Source organism: Microplitis demolitor, chromosome 1, assembly GCF_026212275.2.
Source record: "Microplitis demolitor isolate Queensland-Clemson2020A chromosome 1, iyMicDemo2.1a, whole genome shotgun sequence".
Classification (NCBI taxonomy): domain Eukaryota; kingdom Metazoa; phylum Arthropoda; class Insecta; order Hymenoptera; family Braconidae; genus Microplitis; species Microplitis demolitor.
In genome coordinates, this window is record NC_068545.1 from 819,380 (window position 1) to 845,347 (window position 25,968).

The following is a 25,968-nucleotide window of genomic DNA, read 5'->3' on the forward strand; positions in this document are numbered from 1 at the left end:
AAATGATCAAGGATCAAGATACTCAATGCATATATGTATACTCATTATGCATACATATATATACATAAACATATACATTTAAATACGCTCGGTGGTCGTTTACCCGAAGGATATGAGTAAAAAAAATTACGAGGTCGTAAGGTCGGTCCATCGACCTATTCTATAACATCGGAGCTTATTGTCGAGCATGAGCTGCATTTTACATTTGCAAAGGGGCAATTATCAACCAATGACTTAAACATTTATAAATTACACGTATACTTATATATCTGTGGACACGTCTATTCTTATATATTTATCTTTCTTACACTTGGTCTTTGTTCGGTGCATATATTGTACGGGTAAAGGCAAGGCGCGCTGGCAAAACTCTATCGTTTTCCGGTTTTTCCATTTTACGGACAAGACCAACAAACAAAACCCACCTCATATTATTACACTATTACTTATTTGTATACATTATTTACTAACACGACTAAATGTATCCGTAATATGGAGAATATATATATATATATTTGAGTCCAGGTTGGTACGAGAGCGAAAGTATTTTATAGCACGCTCGGCTTGGCAAGAGAAAGGGGACAACGAACGGCTTGCTCCTAATTTTCTGTGTTAACTTGCACGCTTCTGAGTCAATACAGCCAAGAATATGAGTATGAGCTGCACTTTTAAATCCTACCAGTAAGCTTTTATTTTACAACCGGTATTTAAATTACTATTATTATTAATATATATGTATGTGCATATATATGTTACATATTTTATTTGCGGGCATTATAAACACCTGAGGTGTTTTATTTTCATATATTTTATGACAGGAGTCATGTCAGATAATATATGAGGGATGACTTCATTTGACGGATACGATTTTTTATTCTCCTGGGAAAGGGAGGGTTGGTAATGATGATGCTGATGATGATGTTGATGGAGTATAAGGGAGATTGTAATAAGTTTGCATGAATAAAAGTGAAATCGGTTTTGCGTTTTTTTTTTTATGCTTTGTATCACTGACGTTTATTACATGTTCATAAGCCGTATTAACGAATTCCAAGGCTGTTATGTTTAGGGAAGTGTTGTACATGAAATGTACGTTAAATCCACCGGAAGTATATAATATAATATCATTTTTTTTTAGATTATTTCAATATATTAGGAATTTATTTATTTATTTATTTATTGCTGGTTATTATTTTTGTTTGAATTTGTGCTGCTGATTTTAGAGGAGATACTGATAGAAATAACGCCCACAAATTATTTTATTAACTCGATAATTATTGTTAGCTAACTTTGTTGGTTAATTAATTATATTTTGCTGAAGAAAAATTCTTTAGTAAAATAAAATTGATAAGAATTTTTACGGCTGCAATTAAATAAATGATTTAATGCGATTTGGAGAAAAATCTTTGAATGTCGATAAATTTCAAAGCAAATATATATATATATATATATATATATATATCATGTGTAGCATATATATGTAGTATTTTCCGTTTTAAAACTGGTCAAAAATGGTCAGAACACCTCTGTTCTTAAGAAATTAACATTTAAATGCAAATAACTTCATAGTGTTGCCGAATTTCGAAAAATTGATAAGAAATAATTTATAGGGAATAAAATGGTCTACAAAAAAAGTCCTATGACATTTTGTGATAAAACTAATATTTTCGTCGGAAATCTTAAATAATACTGAAATTTTCCATGACTTTAAATTTGACGTTGAATAATTTTTGAAAAAGTAAATTTATCGAAAAATTATAAGAGACCTTTTTTGTAGAGTTTTCAATTTCCAATAAAAATATATGTCGACCTGCCCGATACAATAATTAGCTGATGAGTTAAAAAATTCCAAATTTAAAAAAAAAATTCTCTATTTAAATGGGAAATAGAAGATTGCGATTAGGGAGAAATTGAAATTAATATTAAGGGCTAAAATTTTACCAGGCTTCTTTTGTCCGACCGAAATGTCGGTCTAGTGTATATATATGTTTTTCTTTGGGTATTTTTTCTCTGAATGTAAACAGTTTGGATGAAATATTTAGACGTTTGAAAAAAATTAATAGGGAAAATAAAAAATTTATCGAAAATAAATCATTGTTGACATTTTATGTTGAACAATGGAAATGAAGATCGTGATTGTTATGGCGATGGAGATGATAATGATCATAAATCAGATGATGAGAAATTAAATTTTTATAATTCAAGGTTTCGAGAATTGTTTTCAAAGAGTTATCGGTAATTAACACACGTTGCAGAGAAATTACAATAAAAAAAATATAAATAAACGGTATTTAAAGAATTTTTTAAATGCTAGTTAATATTGTTTACAATAGTTTATTTATTTATTTTAATTGTTTGATTTTTATAAATAAATTCTTGCGTATCCGCATTCATTCTATTTTTGTGACGTCACAAAACCGTGATATACTTAAGATTAACAATTTTATGTGCATCGACAACCGCATCCAGGAAAAATTTATTTATAGAATACTTTTTTTATGATAAAAATTTTAAATTGACGGCAACGGTCCAGTTGACCAACTTGGCCCATTCTCGCCTGCAAGTCATCAGTAAGAATTTAAAAAAAAAATTATTTCTCGAAATTAACGTCAGATTTTTTTTATAAATAATTTATGAGAACCCATAATTTAAATTTGATTGAAAAAAAAAATTTTAAATGAATATTTCTCAAACTATAAATTTTCCCATCTACTTCCTAATCAAACTTCACTTCAATTTCACTAATAGTTACTCCAACATACCGATCAGACACTCCTCTAATTATAATTCCATGATTAAATTTTAAAAAACAATTCTAAAATATCGCAATAGATCCAAAGCTCCAATTACGCAAATCATTTCACGCTGCCCAACAAGTGACAGCAAACGTAAAATTAAAAAAAAAAAAAAGTCAACTGTAACTGAGAAACCTGCATTCAAATATCCACTCATCCAAATAATTATGTTTGACATTTGAATAAATGATTATTTTTTTATTACACTCAATTATTTTATAATTAATGACACGAGTCTGAAATAAAAAAAAATTTTTAAAATCCTACTAGATAATTATCAATTACTAGTAATTAAAATAAAAATTAATTTGCAAATAATTCAAATAAAAAACATAAAATCATAATCGAAATGGAAATTGAAATCGAAATAAAACTTAAAATGAATAATAGTGCAGTAACAATTGATCGTTGAATCGTGAACTAATTAAGTTGCGTAATTAGTATAGAGTACACGATATCGGGTAACAGTTTTACCTCCTATTCAGTTGTTGTAGCGTTCAGACCCAAGAGTTTATATTTTAGAAAATTTAATACTCAACCGCCTTTCACAATGCCTGCCACAGATTATTTAAAATCGTGGTTTATATATTTTATACATCTATTACTATATGTTTATATATATTAGCTTCACGCGAGTGGGGTGCATTAATATACATTATACATTTATTTTCATTTATAATAATAATAACTCAAAAAAATTATATTTATAATTATTATTATTATTATGGGTATGTGTATATATGGAGTACATAAATATATGGATCACGATTTGAACATTTACTGATTTACATCTGCTTAAACGTACTCGTAAATCGACAATACATTCACGATAAATCATTTATTCTTTCCTTTTAGAATCGCATTATCAAAATAACTTTTATTTTTTGTGAGAATGAGGAATTTTGTTATTTTATCATTAAATATAAATCTTATGATACGGAAATATTGTTTAATAGCGGAAGGGCGTGAGGCGAGTTAATAAATTTTGTTCTGCTTTTAAATAATAAAATAAATATTTTACATTGATATTAAATATATGTATTCATAGAAATAAAATATTTAGCTATTGTAAAATAAAGATAATTGAGAATTGATCCAGGATTCTCAGAATCTACCGAAGTTTCGAGAGCTAACATGTATATATGTTTATATATATGTTGTAATCGGTAAATCCATATTATATTATGAGAACCGGTGCCAATTTATCACCAGTGAATCCGTTAAAATAATCAGAGTCACCTATCAAGTGTTACTTGTTTTTTATTTTATTTTATTATTAACATAATAATAATAATTATTATTATCATCGACTATTATTATTATTATTCAAAAGTCGTCACCCACAAAAAGCGGGAATAGTGTTAGAAGTCATCAAGATGCCGGCTAAAGTAATGTTGCGCAATAAATTCGATGACAAGATCAATAAATAAATTTTTTAAAACGTTAGATGATTCAGATTTGGAAAGTAAACATTTTAGTTTTTTTTTTCCATTAGAAGTTTATTAATTATTTCTATGTTGTCTAGATGAGTTCGATTACTTTATATCTAAATGTGTATTAATTATAATTAAACTTAGAATTCATCTCTATTAAAATATCTTTAATGTTTACATGTGTTTTATGTTTATATTTATTATGTTAATTTATTTCAGTATTTTTTCGCTATTTAATTTTTACTATATCAATTCAAAATTTGTTTCTTTTAAAATTTTTTAATTATTTTTAATGATTTATACAAAATTATGTTTTTTTATAAATAAAATTTCAGATTCAACTTTAGAGTATAAATTTTTTTAATAGACGGAGTGTACTCAGAAAATTACTCAGAAAAAATCGAAATCTCGAATCGTTTCCGTGGAAAAAATCGATTTAAATAATCAAATTACTTCATGAATAAATCGATTCAGTGAAAAATCGATCCTAAATCGTACAGCCCTATCTTACCATGGAAAAATTTTTACCTACGCTCTGGGGGCCAGAGCACATTAGGCTATTTTTATCATAGGTTATGCTACACTGTGAAAAATTTCCAACAAATTTTACTATGGGTGCATTGTAACACCGGACCATAAGAAAACTGGTATGAAATTTACAAGTGTCCCATAGTAAATGGTATGCGCAGACGACACGATTAAGACCTATGCGCATACGTTTACTATGGGACTCTTGTAAATTTCATACCAGTTTTCTTATGGTCCAGGATTACAATGCACCCATAGTAAAAATTAATGGGAATTTTTCACAGTGTACCAAATTTTTTTCTAGCAACCCTGCTCTGGCCACACTGATTACATCAGTTTGCATCGATTAAAGTATCGAATGTTATCCAGTGCAATCGAGTGTCCCATCCCTGCATCAGTTAATTTTTAGTCACAGACGAAAACCACGTTAGGTTTTTTTTTTATATTTAATAAAAATTTATCGAATATTCTGAGTCTATTGAATTAAACGCCGGAAAGTGAGAAGAGAAATAAAATCATCTTAAAAGTATTTTTGTCAAGATGAATAAAATAATTATATTTTCCAAATAATAAAAAAAAATAAACATTATTTTCAAAACCTCGACCATAAACCACAAAAAAAAAATTTGAAAAATCTCTAATCCAGCAGACCCTTTCATATGGGAATCCAGGTATCCATATTTTCCTACATGGATTTCAATGGATTCCCATCAGATCTATATGAATATTTTTTACAGGAAAGTATATTACAATTACATTCATTATTGTTGCTATTATCATATTATTTATTTATTTTTTCAGTGATCCAATTATTTTACGTAATCATAAATTTGCACATTATTTAAGTTATTTCCTCATTGATTTTCTAATTTAATAAATTAAATATTCTTGAATAAACTCATTAATATGGAACACTGATTTTATTATTCTCTTTTTTTGCTTCTAAATGTTAAAACTAAATTTTATAGAATAAAATAATAAAAAAAAAATATTTTTAAAATGATTCAACTTGTGATGGGATCGGTGCGGACCAGTTTTTTTTATTACGATTGTGATTCATCATTATTATTACTACTACTACTACTACTATTATACTATGGACTATATTCAACTATTACTATTATTTATGATTTCTTATTACTATTGACTACTTTTTCTTATCCATTTACTGGTTCATCTTTCCTGGTTTCTGTGTGGTTCATTTTCGACTAATTAAGAACTTTTAATTGGCAAATGAAAGTAACCCCAGTTTTACCCGTTACAAATTTTGGCGCTCGAACAGGGACTTGTGTGTGATTTCCGCGGTATCGGGTGAAACTAAACCGTGTAAAGTTTGATTAAATTCTATTCACAATGCTTAAAAAACCGGCAACGGGATCCCAAACGTGGGTATGGTCTCTCGCATCGCTCCCCCGCGAAATACGAAAAAACTGCGCCAGTTCCTGGGAATGATCTCATGGTATAGAAGATTCATTCCAAATTGCGCAGAGCGGACAAAACCACTGACCTCTCTACTCCAAAAGCGCAAGAGATGGAAATGGGACACGACAGAGCAAACGGCGTTCTAAGTCACAGACTGGACCAAGTCTATGTCAAGAATCTGGTTAAATTTTGGTCACAGACCGGACCAAGTCTGCCGCCAGTCTGGATAAAGAATCTTGATCAAGTGTCTTGGTCGAGAATTGTCCAATTCTTTACAAAGTGCTTCTCCAAGTATCTTGCCTAGTTCTGAAGAAGTATTGGCATTCACCTACTAATGTTAATGTTGACAAAGAAAAGATTGAATATGTAACAAATGGTGAAGAATTTTTCAATTCATTCACCCTCGATCCCACCCTAAATGACATTCACCAAAGTGATGCAATGTACTCGATTGCAATAATTGGGCGGAGTGGTACCGGGAAGACGACACTCACCAAAGAATTAGTTAAAAAACTGTCTCAACGTTATGGCGTTAATAAAGTCGTCTTTGGATTGATTGTCCTACGTGAAAAGGCTATTTGCGACTTAGTCACAAGTAAGTTGATTAAAGTTGTAGATCATTTACAATCAATCAGTTGTTTAACATATGCATCCAGTGACCTTATCCTAGTTTTTATGGACAAAATCGAAACTTTGCCAACAAAGAATAATGTCAAATCGACCAGAGAATCGTGTTTGATTATTTGTCGCATTAATAAATCGCACATAATTATTTATGATCACGTCGGATTCGAGGGTATAAATTCTTTGAAAGAATTCAATTCGAAGTCATCAAGAATCGGGAAGTCACTATTAAATATCCAATATACATTAAGTATGGAAAGAACTTCAAATCAATTTCTCAAGATCTGGATCGGATGTTACGAATTTTCAGTTTTAAAGGCAATAGTTTTATGCGCCAAACAAGAAAGTGACAAATCAGGATTACTGAATTCATATATTCAGTTTCACAATAGTCACAAAAAGTCTAAGAGCGTCAAGAACCATAGTAAACATAATAAGGTTAAGAATTCTGAGAGAGGAATTCCTGAGAAAAACATTCGTTCTGCAGAATTGAGATCAATCGATAATCATCTTCGAAAAAAGGTGATAGGACAGCAAAATTTGTAACGAGAGAGAATAAAATTCACTTACCTCGTCCGGTCGGACTCCTGGTAAATGAGCTTTCTGAATGTTGGCCGATACGGCCTTTACGAGCGCTTTTATTACCTGATCCAACCACTACACATGCGAAAAGGGATAAATTTCATCGCCCTCTAGCGTCGCTTGCTTAAGCGTGGCGATCGAAATTATTCTAAGTCCCTGGGCGACCAAATCAAAGGGAAACAGAAAATTACAAAATAATATGTCAAGAGATTGAATTTGATTGAACTCAAACTCTTAAACACATTCTTTTTCTTTTCAAACCATTTTAATATTTCGTTTAAATTATATTTTTCAATTCTCGTTGATATTACCGCACAAAACTTAGAAGAAATTCAATCTCTTGACATATTATTTTGTAATTTTCTGTTTCCCTTTGATTTGGTCGCCCAGGGACTTAGAATAATTTCGATCGCCACGCTTAAGCAAGCGACGCTAGAGGGCGATGAAATTTATCCCTTTTCGCATGTGTAGTGGTTGGATCAGGTAATAAAAGCGCTCGTAAAGGCCGTATCGGCCAACATTCAGAAAGCTCATTTACCAGGAGTCCGACCGGACGAGGTAAGTGAATTTTATTCTCTCTCGTTACAAATTTTGCTGTCCTATCACCTTTTTTCGAAGATGATTATCGATTGATCTCAATTCTGCAGAACGAATGTTTTTCTCAGGAATTCCTCTCTCAGAATTCTTAACCTTATTATGTTTACTATGGTTCTTGACGCTCTTAGACTTTTTGTGACTATTGTGAAACTGAATATATGAATTCAGTAATCCTGATTTGTCACTTTCTTGTTTGGCGCATAAAACTATTGCCTTTAAAACTGAAAATTCGTAACATCCGATCCAGATCTTGAGAAATTGATTTGAAGTTCTTTCCATACTTAATGTATATTGGATATTTAATAGTGACTTCCCGATTCTTGATGACTTCGAATTGAATTCTTTCAAAGAATTTATACCCTCGAATCCGACGTGATCATAAATAATTATGTGCGATTTATTAATGCGACAAATAATCAAATACGATTCTCTGGTCGATTTGATATTATTCTTTGTTGGCAAAGTTTCGATTTTGTCCATAAAAACTAGGATAAGGTCACTGGATGCATATGTTAAACAACTGATTGATTGTAAATGATCTAAAACTTTAATCAACTTACTTGTGACTAAGTCGCAAATAGCCTTTTTACGTAGGACAATCAATCCAAAGACGACTTTATTAACGCCATAACGTTGAGACAGTTTTGTAACTAATTCTTTGGTGAGTGTCGTCTTCCCCGTACCACTCCGCCCAATTATTGCAATCGAGTACATTGCATCACTTTGGTGAATGTCATTTAGGGTGGGATCGAGGGTGAGTGAATTGAAGAATTCTTCACCATTTGTTACATATTCAAACTTTTCTTTGTCAACATTAACATTAGTAGGTGAATGCCAATACTTCTTCAGAACCCTCGCAGCAATGGAATTGGGCAAGATTCTTTGGCAAGATACTTGGAGAAGCACTTTGTAAAGAATTGGACAATTCTCGACCAAGACACTTGATCAAGATTCTTTATCCAGACTGGCGGCAGACTTGGTCCGGTCTGTGACCAAAATTTAACCAGATTCTTGACATAGACTTGGTCCAGTCTGTGACTTAGAACGCCGTTTGCTCTGTCGTGTCCCATTTCCATCTCTTGCGCTTTTGGAGTAGAGAGGTCAGTGGTTTTGTCCGCTCTGCGCAATTTGGAATGAATCTTCTATACCATGAGATCATTCCCAGGAACTGGCGCAGTTTTTTCGTATTTCGCGGGGGAGCGATGCGAGAGACCATACCCACGTTTGGGATCCCGTTGCTGGTTTTTTAAGCATTGTGAATAGAATTTAATCAAACTTTACACGGTTTAGTTTCACCCGATACCGCGGAAATCACACACAAGTCCCTGTTCGAGCGCCAAAATTTGTAACGGGTAAAACTGGGGTTACTTTCATTTGCCAATTAAAAGTTCTTAATTAGTCGAAAATGAACCACACAGAAACCAGGAAAGATGAACCAGTAAATGGATAAGAAAAAGTAGTCAATAGTAATAAGAAATCATAAATAATAGTAATAGTTGAATATAGTCCATAGTATAATAGTAGTAGTAGTAGTAGTAATAATAATGATGAATCACAATCGTACTAAAAAAACTGGTCCGCACCGATCCCATCACAAACTTTTACAAATTATAATAACAGAGTTCATTTTCTATTAATGTTAAGACGTAACACAAAAGAAAGGTTTTATTAATAATACAAGAGAAAGAAATTGAAAGTTAAGACGTTATAATTCTACGTAGTTCGTCTTGAGGAATTTTATTTCTGTCTGATTTAAACTTGAAGTTATTTATATGTCAAGATATACTTTTATCATACAAGTTTATTGGAATAATATAAATTTCAAGAGACAATAAATCGATTTCAAGAAGGGTGTTTATAGCTCATTAAATTACATAATGCTATTGATAATAAATGCTAACGAAAGTAATTGTATTAGTAATAATAAAAGTAAAAAATGGTAATACAATTCTTGAGGAAGTTAAGAATTGAAACTTAATATATATATATATATATATATATATATATATATATATATATATATATATTAGATTGAAACGTGTTTACTTTTCTCTGGTGTTACTGTTCTCGCTTCATGAATTATTGTGACGCAAGAAACTGCCGGAGAAAGAGATCCGTAAATTTATCTATTCATCCATTGAATTTCTAATTTCTATGCTATTGAATTTTTTAAAAATCTCCAACTCATGATATATAATCTGTAACAATGAATTTAACAATTTAATTATGCACTTATTTTTTCGATAAAGACAAAGCCTGTAGATTTTGTAACATAAATTTATCGATTATAGTAAATAAATTGACTGAATTTTTATTTTGGAATTGATAATAAAAATATTGTGAGTAAAAAAAGTAATTTGTTGGCATTATGGACGATTGTAATTCGAAAGAACGAAACAGCTGGAAAAAATTTTTTCGACTTGTGGACCATGAGGATGATACTATTTATGCATTTTTATGAAGAGTAGCTGTAACTTTTTTTCTGTTGGGAATAACTCAGTATAATACTGACATTTTTTGTTCATTACGATGTCCTGTAGTAGGAGAAAATTCAAAAAGTCCTGAGAAAAATATATTTTTTGAGTTCAAACCCATATAAGGATAAATGAAGATGACACTAAGTATGCAATTGTATGAAAAGTAGCCGTAATTTTTTTTCTGTGGGGAATAACTCATCATAATATGAACGTTTTTTGTTCATTATGATGTCCTCTAGTAGGAAAAGCCATAAAAAGTTCTAGGCATAATTTATTTTTTGATTATTCGACGTCGGGCAGATACGGGCAGATGCGGGCAGATGACACTGTCTATGCAATATTATAAGAAGTGGCCCGTAACTTTGCTCCTGTTGGGAATAACCCATCATACCATAAACGTTTTTTGTTCATTATGATGCCCTCTAGTAGGAAAAGCCATAAAAAGTCCTGAGAATAATTTATTTTTTGAGTTCAGACTCATATAAGGATAAATGAGGATGGATGAGGGAAGATCAGGGAGAATAGTAGTCATGCATTTTTATCAAAACTGGCCTGTAATTTTGCTATTGTTGTGATTAATTCTATACATTTCAAGAGTTTTTCGTTCTCTCTAAAACATAATCAGCGAAATTCACTAGTGAATTGTAAATATTCACTAATTCAGAGTTATAGTCATAGCACTTTTTGAAATAAGCGGTACGACTCTCACTCTTAATTACTGAATATTCTCTTATTTTCACTTGATCACTTTTAGTACTTATATATAACTTATTTTGGAGACTTAATGACGATGTCTTCTAGCAGGAACCCAAAGGTCTAAAAATAAATTTATAATACGAATATAATGCTCGACAACTTTAGGGAAACGAAGATAAAATTTGAGCTTAAAACTTTTAAATGAACATAGTACCTAATGCCTAATTATTTTGTTCAATCTTTGCAATTCCTCCGTATATTCCTTTTCTTAAATACAAATATCTATACACAGCTGTCGGCCCTCATCAAGTCAGAGATCCTTTGACTGACCCAACTACCTGAGGTCATAAATAGAATCAACTTTAAAACTCATTACGTTTCCTTCTCCAGAAAATATTAAACCTACAACTTAAAATTACTGAAAATTTTAGAACGAGCATTGTAGATTTTGTCTCCTCATTCAGAGCCGGAACACCCAGAAACGTAGACCTACAAAATTCTATCAATACTCAATACTTAAACAAGTGCTTCGATTTTTATAAGTTTATTATTTATAAAAAATTCAGCTTTAATTATGGAGAATGAAACAGCTTATAAAGAAAGTGCTGAGATCAGTAAGAGTTTATTAATCTCAATCCCAGAAAATCTTATAATTGGCATTCTAATTTTCGTACGTAAGTAAAAAAAATATTTATTTAAACTTTGTATCAAAAATTTACAAACTCTTCCAGATAGAAATTTTCGTATAAGAAATAATTTAATTATTTAGTGTTAAGATTTTGTTTATCGCATCCCACACGAAAAAATTTTTCGGGATTACATACTAGGTTATGGCGGCACAACAGACCACCTCAAAAATTCGACAATTTTGTTTTTTTATGAGAATATTTTGATAGATTTGTTCGAAAAAGATCAAAGCATCTGTACACCCGGTGTTCAAAAACAAAAAAAATTAAGTTGTGGCTGATGTGGGACGTCTTGCTCCGATCTCCCCTGTGTGCTTTTCCCGAGATGTTTTTTTCGTGTGGGATACCAAAGAGTGAAAACTTTTATCTATTTTATCAAGCAAAATTACAATATTTTAGCTTACGGGTGTTTCAAAGAAATATTTAGCATATATAAACATACTTTTGTTTTTTTTTACAGTGTTCGTGCTTCCAATATTTGCATTTTCCACCTATTCTGCATTTCTAAAGCTTGCAAAACAACATGCTGGGAGATATCCGATTTTTCCATGTTTCGTAATATTATTAAATGCACTTTTCATGGGACTATTTATGGGTGTATCTTTTAGAACTATTATTTCGTATCTTAAAGGCGATTATGAATATGCGTAAGTTGATCTAAAAACTTTTACAATTATCATAAGTTCCAGATAAATAAATGTCGTAACAATTATTTTTTTATTGCAGAGTAATCTTTGATCTGGATATGTATCTATTCCTAATATTCGGTTTATTCGTAGTTACCGAAAAGGATCTAAAATATACACCAGTTCACAAAATCTTTCTTCCAGTTATAGGCGGAATGTTGGTGCAAATAATCTTAGCATTATTTTTTGTTGTTGCGTATTTTATACAAGAATAATACTAATAACATGTCTGTTGGGAATAACTTCTCACGATAAAAACCTTTTTTGCGCATCACCGAGTCCTTACGTAGTAGAAACCCCAAAAAGTCTGTAAAAAATATATTTATCAGGACTTTTTGGGGTTTTCCTACTAGAGGACATCATAATGAACAAAAAATGTTTTTATTGTGATGGGTTATTCCCAACAGGAGCAAAGTTACGGGCTACTCTTCATGATTAGTCATCCTCATTTATCTTAATTTATCCTCATATGGGCCTGAACTCAGAAAATACATTTTTCTCAGGACTTTTTATGGTTCCTCCTACTAAAGGACATTGTAATGAACAAAAAATGTTAATATTATACTGAGTTCTACCCAACAAAAAAAATGTTACTGGCTACTCTTCATTAAGGACATGTCCATTAATCGGAAAAAAACCAAAAAAATGTTAAAATCGACTAAAGGAAACAGTAATTTGTACATTGATGAAACTTTATTGAACTAGTATATATCATTACAATCATTACAAGGATGAATTATAATAATAACTACTTAATTAACAATTAATAATAATAATAATAATAATAATAATAATCATAATAATAATAATATAATAATAATAACTATAAATATAATAGCCGACAATTATAATACAATAAAGGTATAATGAAAGAAAAAAACCGAATTGTCTTTAGTTGTATTTTCTTGTGACAGCTGCCTCAATGCCTCAATATCTCTAGCTTTCCTGCAGAGTTAAACTTATTCGTTAAATATTTTCATCTATTTCCATTTCTCCTTACTGTTAATTTTTTTTTTCCCTTTTTCAATAATAATTTAAATATTCATCAATACATTTATCAATAATTACATAAACTTTAATTGTTTCTACGGTAAATCGTTGTGACAACAGGAACTACTCTAATAAATATAATTTTCTACTCTACTTTAATAATTTTCTACTGTTAATTACTCATTTATTTTTTTGGATTTTTTATTTTAATTTTTATAATATATATATATATATATTTTTTTTAAATAGTAAATGTATGAATTAATGGCACCGTCAAAATTAACTACAATCGTGACATCCAGACTGCTTGTACAAAGGTACAAAAGATTGTACGGTCATTTATGTTTCTTTGTGTTTATTTACTAATTAATTAATTAATCAACTAATTGATCAATTAATTAGTTAGTTGTAAATGGAAAATTTTTATAAATTTTTTGGCTCTATTTTAAATAGCCTTCGTATCAATATAGAGATTTTTTTTTTTCAATCTAGTCATTTAAGCATTCGTTAATTATTTTTCAAACACTAATTGCTACAGAGTATCTATTAATTAAGAGTATACGTTTTATAATTTTTAGTCATTCACACAACGATACCCGAGAACTAAGTAATTATATTTAAAATTTTTTTTTTTTTAATTAAAAACAAAAAAAAAATGTCGGATTTAAATCATGACTGAAATTTATCAGGATAAAAATATGATTGTGACCGGGAAATATTTATGACATTGGAGCTGACATCAATTTATTTTTGAATTTTTTCCAATAATTAAAAAAAAAAAATTACACATCTAGATTTTTTAATTTTTTACATGTGCATTTTTTTATTTTTATTTTTTTTTTTTGGAATTGATTTATTTTCAAAAATTTCGAAAATTTTAAATGTCTGCTGTCATAAATATTTAGACTGAAAAATCGGAATTTTATTTAAATTCAGATTTACTCTGGTAAGAGATCCAGTTTTTGAAAAAATACGGAGTTTATTTTTCCCGCTTTTATTTAAATTGACATTTACTCCAAACTGGAGTTTTAATATTCAAATAAATTCCTCGGAGTGAATTTTACTCCGTAAATTAAAGAAACAGTCATCCGGTCCGCATTTACTCCGCAAATTTTTACAGTGCGTGGATAACAATCGGAAATTTAAATGTTTTCTATAATAATAATAATTCAGAATCTATAAAACAGTTTAAAAATCAAAAGACTATAATTTAAAAATATATTTTCGAGTACAAAGACGAATTTACTGAATTGCTTAGAAAATTTACTGATAATTTATATTTATTTTTTTAATGATAATTTTCTCTTCAAGCATCCTGCAGATTTTAAATCCAATTTTATTTACTGCTTCATATTCATTATCATTTTTTTAAAAGTCATAATCAATCCGTTCTTATTTATTCATATTCAAATAAAAAAATGGTACATCCACGTGCTGCCTTCGCAAAAAAAAAATAAAAAAAAAATGCACCTGTAGTTTTTAAAATTTTCTACATATGCATTTTTTTCTTTTTTTTTTTTTTTAAATTTCAAAATTATTAATCGACTGCAAACTTCATATCGTTCATTTTATTGCAAAACTTTAAATAAAATCGCGTGTATATTTTTTTAAAAAAGCAATTTTTTTTGTATAATTAAAAAATACAAAAAAATGATAAAATGGCAGTTGTTAAAATTCATTAAAATGCTTTGTAAATTGACTGAAAGTTTGTGCTAGTGATTGTTTTTAAAATCATCAGCAGTTATAATAACAAAAAAAATTTGGAATGAATAAATTAAAGTTGTGCAGCAGTTAAATTGTACCTTTAAAAATTTGATGTCTGTGATTTTAAAATAAATTTATTAATTTGAATTTAAAATTTTAATTTATGGGTTCGACTTCAACGTACTCATAAATGAAAGGCGATGAGTTGTTGGGATCATCAATAATATTTGATGGCGAAAGATCGATGGAAGAATTGTTCCACTCATCAATCTTGGAGCCATCGATATCAAGACCGAGACGCAAATTATCTGGAGTGTTACCAAAAACAAACTGATCTTCGGTTATCGGCAAAATGTCTTTAAGAAGCAGCCAGACATTTTCGTCAGCAGTAACGTGGACTTTTGGAACTGGAAATCCGTTAAATGGTGAGGCGACGGGCAACGTATAGGCGCCCATGTTTTCAAATATTATCCAGTCGCTGAGATCGAGATCGTGCATCAGGACGTTCTCTACTACTTGATCCAAGCCGTCGCACGTGGGCCCCCAGATGCTTGATGGAATCATTTTACCGCAGCCGGTCTAGATTTAAATAAATACAGATAACTATTAATCATCGATAATTAATTATTATTATTGTAAAAAGAGTAGAGCTGGTTAAAAATATTTTTTACCTTAAGTGGAACGGGAACAACGCGCTGATGGTCGTAAAGAATACAATTGAATGAGCCGTACACGCCATCGTTTATGTAATACATGTTGTGAGTTATGGTATTCGGTGACAGTTTATCATTTCTTACTGAGCGCTTGCTGTGAATGCATGTAGCCAGTGTAAATGCTGAGGCGACGTAAAAACGACCTGGCTCCGCGATAATGTGGACGTCATCGGCTGAAAGTTTTTATTATTAATTATCTATGCATAAATATACGATTGTATTTATAGATGTTTAGAAACGGATTTTTATTGTTATGGAAATTTAATACTTGAAAGAAAAATTTTTTTTTTCTATAATTAATTATCGTTTGAATTTGTTTTTTCAATAGAAATTTTTATAAATAAATTTTGTATAAAAAAATTCAAATAAATTTTTAAATAAAAAAAATTGACGATAGTTTTTAAAATTGAATATTTAAAAAATAAAATAAAAATTTACCATCAAAATATTCATCAAGTGCGTTATTGACAACATCAGCAATTTTATCAATACTAGTCCCGCGATCACCAGGGAACCCACCACCAATGTCCAGCAAATACGGTTTGAAATCCATCTCTTTAGCGAGGTCGAACAGAGTCCTCGCGTGACGGATCGCCCGATGGAATACCGGCGGGTCCTGGCAACCCGAGCCCACATGGAAGCTGATGCCAACAACCTCAAGGTTCAGCATTCGCGCCAAGTGCAGAAGATTCGGCGCTTCCGTGATAGGGTCGCAGCCGAACTTCATGCCCAGTGGACACTGGGATACTTCAGCGTCGCAACGTATGCGCAATACAACCTAAAATTTTAATTAATCCCATTAATCAATCACAAATTACGATAGTTAAATATTAATATTAATTAATAAAAATAACAATTAAAATTACCTTAACATTGGGTTGTAGTTTCTTTAGTTTATGCAATTCACTCTCGTTGTCAACAGTCGTAATATCAACACCAACTGCAGCAGCATGACGAATATGTGACGCAGGTTTTGCTGGATTAGCAAAAATAATACGCGTTGGATCTACACCAGCACTAAGTACTTTATTTATTTCAACCTATCAAATTAAATTAACATAACATAAATTAATGACTTTATAAAATATATATATTAATAAATAACTAAGTAATAAAAACCTACTTTAGAAGCACAATCAAAGCCAGTTCCCAAAGCAGCCAGTACTTGAATGACAGTTGGACTGTCATTGCACTTTACTGCGTAGTAGGGTTCGACTCGTGGTAATTTATCCTTCCATATTTGATGTTTCTTGACAATATCACCGATGTCGAGGACGTAAAAAGCTTCTTCTTGCAACCCACTATCAACAATGTCTTTCACAATACTCATCACTGATGACGAGTTGTCCAGCACGTGGATGCGTTCGTTTGAATTTGAAACTTTCATGATTGATATTTTTTTTAAAACTTTAACTTTATTACTATACTTTTATTATTTAGTTTGTTAATTTAACTCTTTATGAGGATTCCGGAGACTTTATTATTTTTCACTCTGCAGGCGCTAGGCGGCAATCTGTAATTTATTGATAGACATTGAGAGCTGGGTGATTGATAATAAGTAAAGTACTAGTTGGTTGATGTATTTATTCATTTTCTTTTGGTTTAGGGTTTAAGTGGGAGGTGAAACTTACGAGGCAGCTGTCAATGAGAATTGGAAGAGTCGTGAGGAGGCGATTTAAGACAATAACAGCGTTGGGGGTGCTAGCAAAGCCACGGGGGCTCTGCGTTCAGGGCCAACTTCCAGTTGCCGCTGTTTGTGAGATTAACTCCAACAGACTGGCCAACCAGTCTATCGCAGATACAACCCTGTAACATAAATTGAATTTTGGTTAAAAAATTTACTAAAATAGACATCAAGTCTCCAGTCTCCAGCTCCCAATTCCTAATGTCTGTAAAAATTTGGGAATTGAAATATACTTTTATATATTTTTTTGTTCTGTACGATTCGATCTGAATTGAATATTTTGCCAAGATTGTTTTGTTAGCGAGTAACAAGTCGCGGCTTCATTTATACTGAGATTTATTTCAAATAAAATTTTTTTTTACTCAAATTACTTGTTGGGTCTCAAATTAAAGCTGATGATTGATAGAACGTAATGATATTTAATTTGATAATAAATAAAAATTGTAATTAGGCATAAAAAAAAAATTTCCATCTATTTTAATTATAATTATAAAGCGATTAAAATTTTGAAATTTATTTTATAAAATATAAAATTTCAAAAATTCGAAAAATATTAACAAAAAATTATTTTCCTAGCTTATTACTCAAATAAATATTTTATCTTTATTTGAATAGAAATTAAAGTTGATAAATTTAAAATTTTATGATACACTGACACGCGAGTTAATAAAATAATTAAATGTCAAATTTTTATGAATTTTATCCTTATCAAAATCTTAAAATCTATGGTAAAAAAAAATACATACTCGACTGTGGGAGAAAATTCTCGTGCCTTGTATTAAACCGTCAAAAAAAAAAGGATTAATAAAGTTTATTAAACTTGTCGCTTTAAATTTAAGCCAACTATCCAATACGCGGAGAACACAGTGATAAGTATAATAAAATATATGAGTAGAGATGCAAAGTCGAACAGTTTTCAACTTTACTTTTTTTTCTCTTGCAAATAAATTGAGAAAGTCGATAATTGATTATTGCTTTGTAATATATATGTATATATATTTAAAAGACGAACTATTAAATGGTACTGAGTCCGAAGCATCTATTTAGCCACGTATTTATACTGTAGTGATAAGTTATTATCAGAATTGTGGTGTTATATTATATGTATAACGATTTAAAGTAAACGCCAAGTGAATCTTATCTGTCAGCATTTAAGTATATGATTAATCGTGATTATACATAAATATATAGGCTTATAGACTATAATACATATATTTGTAACACTTGGACGATGATTTTTCTTCACTGGGGGTCAGGCCTCAATAATTAATAATGATAATTACTGTCTGTGTGTACTTACGCACTTATATATAAATTTTTTTTATCTGTTAATTATAAATTATTATTATTATCTATAATATGTGATAAAATATATCCATATAATCTTGTATACATCAGAAATAAATTTCTTGTTATCGATCACTCATTGGAATTTTTAACTCTAAAAATAATTTTTGTAAATATTCAGTAGAAAATCTTCTATCTTCTTCTTTAAATTTTATTCACGAGACTTTAGATCCTGGTTTTGTTGTTGTTGAAGACGAGCCATTTAATGATTAAAAAAAACCAGTGATTTATAAGTAATTGAACTATTATCATTATCAGCAACAAGTTAATGACTCAAGCTATTGTTTTTTTTCAAAATTTGAGATTCTCACTTATCAGTTTTAAAATATAATAAATTACAAGATATTTGTTACTCAATAGACTATTGTAGAAATTTTTTTAATACTGATTATTTTTTTTTTAATGTCTTCTTTGTAAAATAAAATTTTATATTAATTTATTATCAAAACCGGTTATTTTAAATTATCAATTCAGTTTCCTTGTAGAAATTTTTTTTTTTTATAAAAAAAAAATTATGATCAAAAATCAAAATTTTAACTGTCCTTCAAATTAACGAATACAGCAGATATCATACAAATTTAAAATTATAAATATTTGAAAAAAAAAATATTTATAAAAAATGCACTTATTAATTTCAAATTTTTTAAAATGTGTATTTTTTTTTAATTTCATTTTATTAATTATTTACTTTATTTATTAATAATGAAAAATTTATCTGACGTCTGTCACATTCATACTTATTTTAAATTACTCATGGATAATTTTATTTAAATACTCAAAATTCAAATATTTCTGGCGGTAAAAATTAAAGTAAAATTCCAAAAATATAAATTACGTCATAAAGAAAAAAAAGTGTCGAAATAATTGCAACACAATGTGCAACTATCACTACCATATGTACGATAAATTACCTTGACACGTGTACTATCAAAATATTATCAACAGTTAATATATTTTAAAAAAAACCATTAAGTACATTACAATTCATTAACGATAAGCTGGAGTTTCCTCAAGTTTTGAGAATTATCTACTGATATCTTGCGAAGAATTACAATAGTTTCAATCTTATTGACAATATCTAAGAGAATAAAATCAACACTTGACACAGTGATGATCAATTATTTAATAATCTACTCTCATTTTCTATTTATTTAAAAAAAATTGCTATTTTCATTTACTCTTTTTATTTTTTATTTGACATCATTATTTGTTTTCGTTTTGCTAATTACGATACGTTACAAATAATAACAATTAAAAAAAAAAATTTCCATTAAATTAAAGAATAAATTGTACTGACAGTTAAAAAAATATTATTTATTTATTTTACTCAGCGCTTAAGTACTCGGATTTCAAAAAAATTTATTTATTTAAATTCTATAATAAATTTTTATTGCAATGACGTTTAATATTAAATGTAACGTCATAAATCCGATTCCCAGTAAATACAATACGTGGAGAAAATTATTTTTTTACGAATTCAATCCTGAAGTCAGTGGACATTTTTTTGATTTTTTTTTTCACATATCAATTAAAAAAAAAAAAAAATGCACATGTAGAAAATTAAATAAACTGCAGGTGCAATTTTTTTAAATATTTTTTTTTTAATAATTTGTCATTTTTTTTTAAATCTAAAAATTATTACGTCAGCAAACAGTGCTATGAATAAAATAAAATTTATTTTTCAAAACGACAAATTATAAAAAAAAAATATTTAAAAAAATTGCACCTATAGTTTATTTAATTTTCTACATGTGCATTTTTTTAGTTTTTTTCTTTTTTTTTAAATTAAAATGTGGAAAAAAAAAATCTAAAAATTGTGAAATCTGTTAACTTGAAGATCAAATTTTTTTTTTTAAAATAATGATATGTCAGATGTTAAGGATCGTTATACGTATTTAATTAAATATATATATGAATTTTACAAAATATATGAAAAAATACGTATATATGTGTACCATAAATAAACTGATTGAATCATTGGACATTAAAATAAGTTGTAATGTCTGTTCACATGACATCGTCTGTGTACGCGATGTTTTGTGATAAGTCCGTAAGAGTATCGGGAACCATTTTATTGGGGATCAATTGGAGTGAGATGATACTAAAGTACAAAAAAAAAATTAACTAATGATTAATCACAATGATAATAATGATTTTTAGCAAAACTAATCGATTAATTAATTAAATTTGAATATTAATGATAAAAATAATAAAGAAAAAAAAAGAAAATTAGTTACCTTATGAAATGATTGCCACCCTGCGGGTAGGCACTGGATTGAAGGCGGAATGATGGAGGTTTTCGTAAACTTTATCCCAAAAATAAGTCAAATCGTCTTTGGGACCTGGATCAATGAGTCCTGGTGGAGCCAGTGCTTGCTGGTTTTACAGGCGACTGATTTATGACAATTATCTGAACCCGTAATGGACATTCGTTCCTCAAATTTATATCACTTATATTATTTATTTACGCAAAAGCGTTCACAAGATTATTTTTTAATTACTGAATAATTATTTTTAAATAATTACGCTCGGAGATATCACGAGTTTAAAATCGCGACTGATAGATAATTATTATTTTTAATTGTAAGAGTACTGAGCCGAATCTTAGAACGATCGACGAGGCAGAACGGCCATGAGATCAGCTCAGTCTGATGGCCAGAGCCAGTGCAAGTAATATGGAGTATGAATAATTGGTAATTAGTATTCGTAAATACATTTGTTTTGGCTGGGCTCACGTCGAATTATTTTTAGTGCGTTAGTGAACGCTGGTTTTCAAATTCAAACTGCGCGTGCGCGGAGTTTAAATAGTTCGCGCGCGTGCCGCAAGGCGCTGAGTGTCTGCGGCTAGTTGCTCAGTTCGGAATGGAAGCAGAAGCTTCGGTTTGATAAATTTTTGTAATTTTGTGTGAATTAATATCGTTTTCATTAGTTTTATTAGTTAAATGAATGTAAATGTAGCAGATATGAGACAGTTAATTAATTTTAAATAAATAAATTAAATAATTATAGTGATAAAATTGAAAAGAAAGCGAACTGATTTTTCAAGTATCTAAGGACGCATTTTTCATTTTTATTCTACTGAGATTTTATTTATTTATTTAAAAATTTAAAATATTGCTAATCGTCAGCTACAGTCGCAATCATTTGATTAATTATGGTACTGAAGTTAGTCGTCTAATAATTTTTGAATTTTTTAAAAACTGATAAATTATAAAAAAATTGTATAATAGTGAAGTTAGCTGAAGTCTAATAATTTTGATTTAATAATTTGTCTACTGACTTCAGGATCATTAATTAATTATAATTAAAAAGTGAGTGAGTATTTAGTGACTGTGGTGATAAAAGTGAGTGAGTGTTTTTATTTAGTGATTGTGGTGATAAAAGTGAGTGAGTGTTACTGAGTTTTTGAATTGACAATGGGTTTTAAAATTTATGAGCTACGGTTGATGTTCAATTATCCAGAAGTAAATTTCACTGGGCGCAGATCTGTAAGAAAATTTAGCAGCCTGGTATGTCAGTAAATTTATTATTTTGTTGATTATAAATTATTATTGAAAATTTAATTTTTTTTAAATACTCAAAATGATTGATACATATTTTAATTATGCAAACAAAATGTTATAAATATATAACATACTTTTATTAATTTATAAAGGGATATGATAATTTTTTTGGCGCCATTTTTAAAACAGTCGCAGTTGAGCTGCGAGTAATTTCTGTCATTTATGGCGGGAATTTTTGAATTTATAGATTTGATTAAAGTGTTTATTTGAAATTTTAAATATTTTGACGTTTTAAAAAATTTATGAAACTCTATTTCAATATAAAATTATTATTTTTAAAATAGTTTACATATATTATATAAATAACAGCCTTAGAATTTAATTATATAAATTTACATACTTATTTTGTGATAAAAAAACAGTCTCGAGTGCAAAAGTAAACTTTCGTATGTTAAATATTTATAAAAAAAATCTCTGGTCCAAAAGCTCGAATTCTTCGTTTAATCTCAGTACAAAAAATGTTGAGGCCATCAGAAAAAAATTGAAGATGCCATTAAGTAAATTAAATTTACCATCTGGAATTATGATGATTATTTGAAATATTTTTGAAAAATTGCGGAAAATATATAAAAATATATCATCTAATGACCCAGTGCATTCTCCTCTAGCCGCAAAATATCTGAAAATACTAGGAAAAAAAAAATAATAATTCTCTGAGTTAATAATCAATCCGTAAATAAATGATTAAAGTTATTAATCGAAATTATAATACCTGAAAATCGATAATATTCCATAGGTTTCAGATCTGCTCGAATATTTTTTATAAAATTCATTATTAAGAATTGCAATCAAACGTAAAATAATTGTTACTACTGGACATATTACCGCCAATAAGCCAGCAGTTGTTGCAAATATTGTGCATTTTAGCGGATCGATTGCTTGTTGAAAAGCTCCAAATGTCAATATTGTGTAAATTACAGTCCCAAATAATAACGATGCCTTTGACTCTATAAACAAAGTAATTAGTCTAGAACTAGGGCACTTAAATAATTAGTAATAAATTGTAAATTATAATTTACTTGATTTCAAATAATCAGTCAGTCCAGCGACAGCAATGATTGCTGCGTAAAATAATTCCCCAACAATATCTGAAGTATTCATTTTTTTTTATGAATTTATTTTTTAATTCAATGCATGAATTACTGATGACTTTCCAATAAGGATTCAACACGTAGGATTCAGTTAATAATTAATTATGAAGTATGCAAACAAATTTTATTGATTATTGTGTAGGCGGGAAAATTTGAATTATATTTCTATTTTTTAATGAGTTGAATTAATTATTTGACTACAATTATTTTTATTTTTATTAAAATTTTTTATTTATTCAAATATATATATAACATTACGTTTGATAAGAATAATAACAAATACGTAAGACTTTTATTTATAAGAATAATTCAATGGTTAGAATAAAAAAATAATAATAATATTTTTATAAAAGTCTAATAATAATGTGAGACATTATTTTGGTAGGATAGAAAAAAATAATTTTTTTTATTAGTGAGTGACTTTCATCATTTATTTGTTCGAGCATCATATATCCGGCACTGATACTCGCTAATCGGAATAGACTCCAAATATGTAGGGCCATACTAGTGTAAAATAAATAGTAAAAATTAATATGAATACTGAAGACATTGATAAATATTTAAATATTACCTAGCTTTTGCAATCTGTCTCAGTGGCTTTATTTTATTCTCATGATCTCTATAAAATTTATCACTGATAAATCTCGATAGAGGTATAATTACCGCAGCTGTTGCACTGGTTATTGATAAATTAGCTGTTGTGAGCATGAGAAACCCAGGGTTTGATGGATTTTCAAATGTCTGGTACGCGCCATAACTCAAAGCCGTTCCAAAAAATAATCCGCCAACTAATGAGACTTTTGAATCTATAAATTGCATTAATTACTTTATAATTAAATCGATTTATTAACAAAATAATTTCACATACTTGTATTTTTATAATCGTATATTCCAACTGCGGTTACACCGGCAGCGCATGCAAATGCCGGAAAATTAAAAGACGTAAACTGATCTTCTATTAAATCACTCATTTTAAGGAAGTTTAATTAACAAAATTATCTCTACTTAATTATTGATAAATAAATTTATGTACGTCAAATTTTAGGTTTGAAAATTATGTTTTTTAATATTCAAACAAGTATTTAAAGTACATTAAACCTTAAACCCTAGTTATTAATTATTGTTCGATATCAAATTTTAAATACAGTATCATTAATTTTTATAAATTTATAAATTAAATGCAGTATTTAAATTTTAATGAGATATTTATTCGATTTTCTGTGGAGCTGTTAAAGTTTTTACTGCCGTCCTGATAAACATAACAGCGCTGAAACAAAAATAATCAATTAATTAACTCCTTGAACATAAATGACCTCGACGATTACAGGCAATTAGCAATTTAAAATTTTTTTTTTAATAGATCTATTAAGAAAAAAAAAACTAAAAATATGCACATGTAGAAAATTTAAAAAACTATAAGTGCAATTTTTTAAAATACTTTTTTTTTTTGTAATTTATCATTCTGAAAAAAATCCAAAAAGTTCAGTATTCGGAAAATGGAATAATACTGAAATAAGCAAACCTAATAATTTTTTAATTTCTTTAAAAATGGTAAATTATAAAAAAAAAATATTTCAAAAAATTGCACCTGTAGTTTTTTAAATTTTCTAAAAGTGCATATTTTTTTTTTTTTTTTTTTTTTTTTTTTTTTTTTTTTTTTTTTTTTTTGTAATTGATGTTGAAAAAAAAATCCAAAAATTACTGATTGTCTTTTAGAATTATAAAATTAAAATTAATTATAAATTTTTTGTTTTTTACCTAATAATTGCAATGACACCGGCGGGCATAATTTTACCAGTAGTATAATAGCGATAGCTCATCATACCACTCAAAGTGGCACTTGAACCCAAAAGAACTGCGCAATTACGTGGGTCCTGCGATGTTTGATAAGCGCCGTAGCCCAATATTGTCCCAAAAAGTAAACCAGCTGCTAAAGATGGTATTGACTCTGTTAAAAAATATGCAAATTAGTAAGAAAATAAAATACTTAGTCATAGTATGTATGATTATGAACTGCAATAGATTAATTATTTCAGTTTATAAATTTTACTAATTAATAATTTGATTTAAAAAATACTTACTTGATTTAACGTAACCAAGTATTCCACCTCCGGCGACAGAAACCGCGTAAGCGAATGCTGCGTAATCAATTGGCATTTTCTCTTATTTTATTTTAACTAGTTTTAGTAATTAACTATTAGGTTATGCAATTGTTGTTAAAAACGTCATATACCGCGAATGTTTTTTTCGGACTAAAGTATTTTTGCAAACGAGATTTTATTTGTTTAGGAACTTGTGGGATTTGAATGTTGGCCGCTTGTTTTTTTTTTAAATTGGAATATTTAATTAATTATTC

General features: G+C 28.9%; 5 protein-coding genes across 7 annotated transcripts in view; 2 read left to right on the forward strand and 3 right to left on the reverse strand.

Annotated features, from left to right (window-relative positions):
* The first annotated feature begins 11,491 nt into the window (after positions 1-11,491).
* On the forward strand, positions 11,492-14,875 carry LOC103569989 (uncharacterized). The gene is made up of 3 exons (XM_008547574.2): positions 11,492-11,822; positions 12,295-12,481; positions 12,561-14,875. Exons 1-3 carry the CDS (start codon positions 11,723-11,725, stop codon positions 12,733-12,735), a joined length of 462 nt encoding a protein of 153 aa, XP_008545796.1. The 5' UTR covers positions 11,492-11,722; the 3' UTR covers positions 12,736-14,875.
* On the reverse strand, positions 13,406-21,638 carry LOC103569974 (ornithine decarboxylase 1). 2 transcript variants are annotated; one of them, XM_008547556.3, is made up of 7 exons: positions 21,196-21,638; positions 17,559-17,733; positions 17,051-17,440; positions 16,794-16,967; positions 16,366-16,705; positions 15,886-16,100; positions 13,406-15,793 (listed from the first exon to the last, which is right to left on the reverse strand). In XM_008547556.3, exons 3-7 carry the CDS (start codon positions 17,312-17,314, stop codon positions 15,371-15,373), a joined length of 1,416 nt encoding a protein of 471 aa, XP_008545778.1. In that variant the 5' UTR covers positions 17,315-17,440; positions 17,559-17,733; positions 21,196-21,638; the 3' UTR covers positions 13,406-15,370. The 2 variants fall into 2 exon arrangements, with proteins under 2 accessions (XP_008545778.1, XP_008545785.1); XM_008547563.3 differs by lacking the exon at positions 21,196-21,638 and adding an exon at positions 18,358-18,638.
* A 597-nt stretch (positions 21,639-22,235) lies between these two features.
* The window catches only part of LOC103569956 (uncharacterized), a 74,534-nt gene continuing 70,801 nt past the window's right edge, over positions 22,236-25,968 (forward strand). The window contains exon 1 of the mRNA XM_053742746.1: positions 22,236-22,467. The gene's annotated coding sequence lies outside the window, so the exon portion shown is untranslated. The remainder of the gene's footprint in view (positions 22,468-25,968) is intronic.
* On the reverse strand, positions 22,866-23,622 carry LOC128668921 (uncharacterized). The gene is made up of 3 exons (XM_053742749.1): positions 23,541-23,622; positions 23,234-23,468; positions 22,866-23,149 (listed from the first exon to the last, which is right to left on the reverse strand). Exons 1-3 carry the CDS (start codon positions 23,620-23,622, stop codon positions 22,921-22,923), a joined length of 546 nt encoding a protein of 181 aa, XP_053598724.1. The 3' UTR covers positions 22,866-22,920.
* Positions 23,838-25,891, reverse strand: LOC103569918 (transmembrane protein 14C). Of its 2 annotated transcripts, XM_014440345.2 has the most exons (5): positions 25,694-25,891; positions 25,371-25,560; positions 24,481-24,879; positions 24,184-24,418; positions 23,889-24,116 (listed from the first exon to the last, which is right to left on the reverse strand). In XM_014440345.2, exons 1-3 carry the CDS (start codon positions 25,767-25,769, stop codon positions 24,819-24,821), a joined length of 327 nt encoding a protein of 108 aa, XP_014295831.1. In that variant the 5' UTR covers positions 25,770-25,891; the 3' UTR covers positions 23,889-24,116; positions 24,184-24,418; positions 24,481-24,818. The 2 variants fall into 2 exon arrangements, with proteins under 2 accessions (XP_014295829.1, XP_014295831.1); XM_014440343.2 differs by lacking the exons at positions 25,371-25,560; positions 25,694-25,891 and having other exon boundaries at positions 23,838-24,116; positions 24,481-24,805.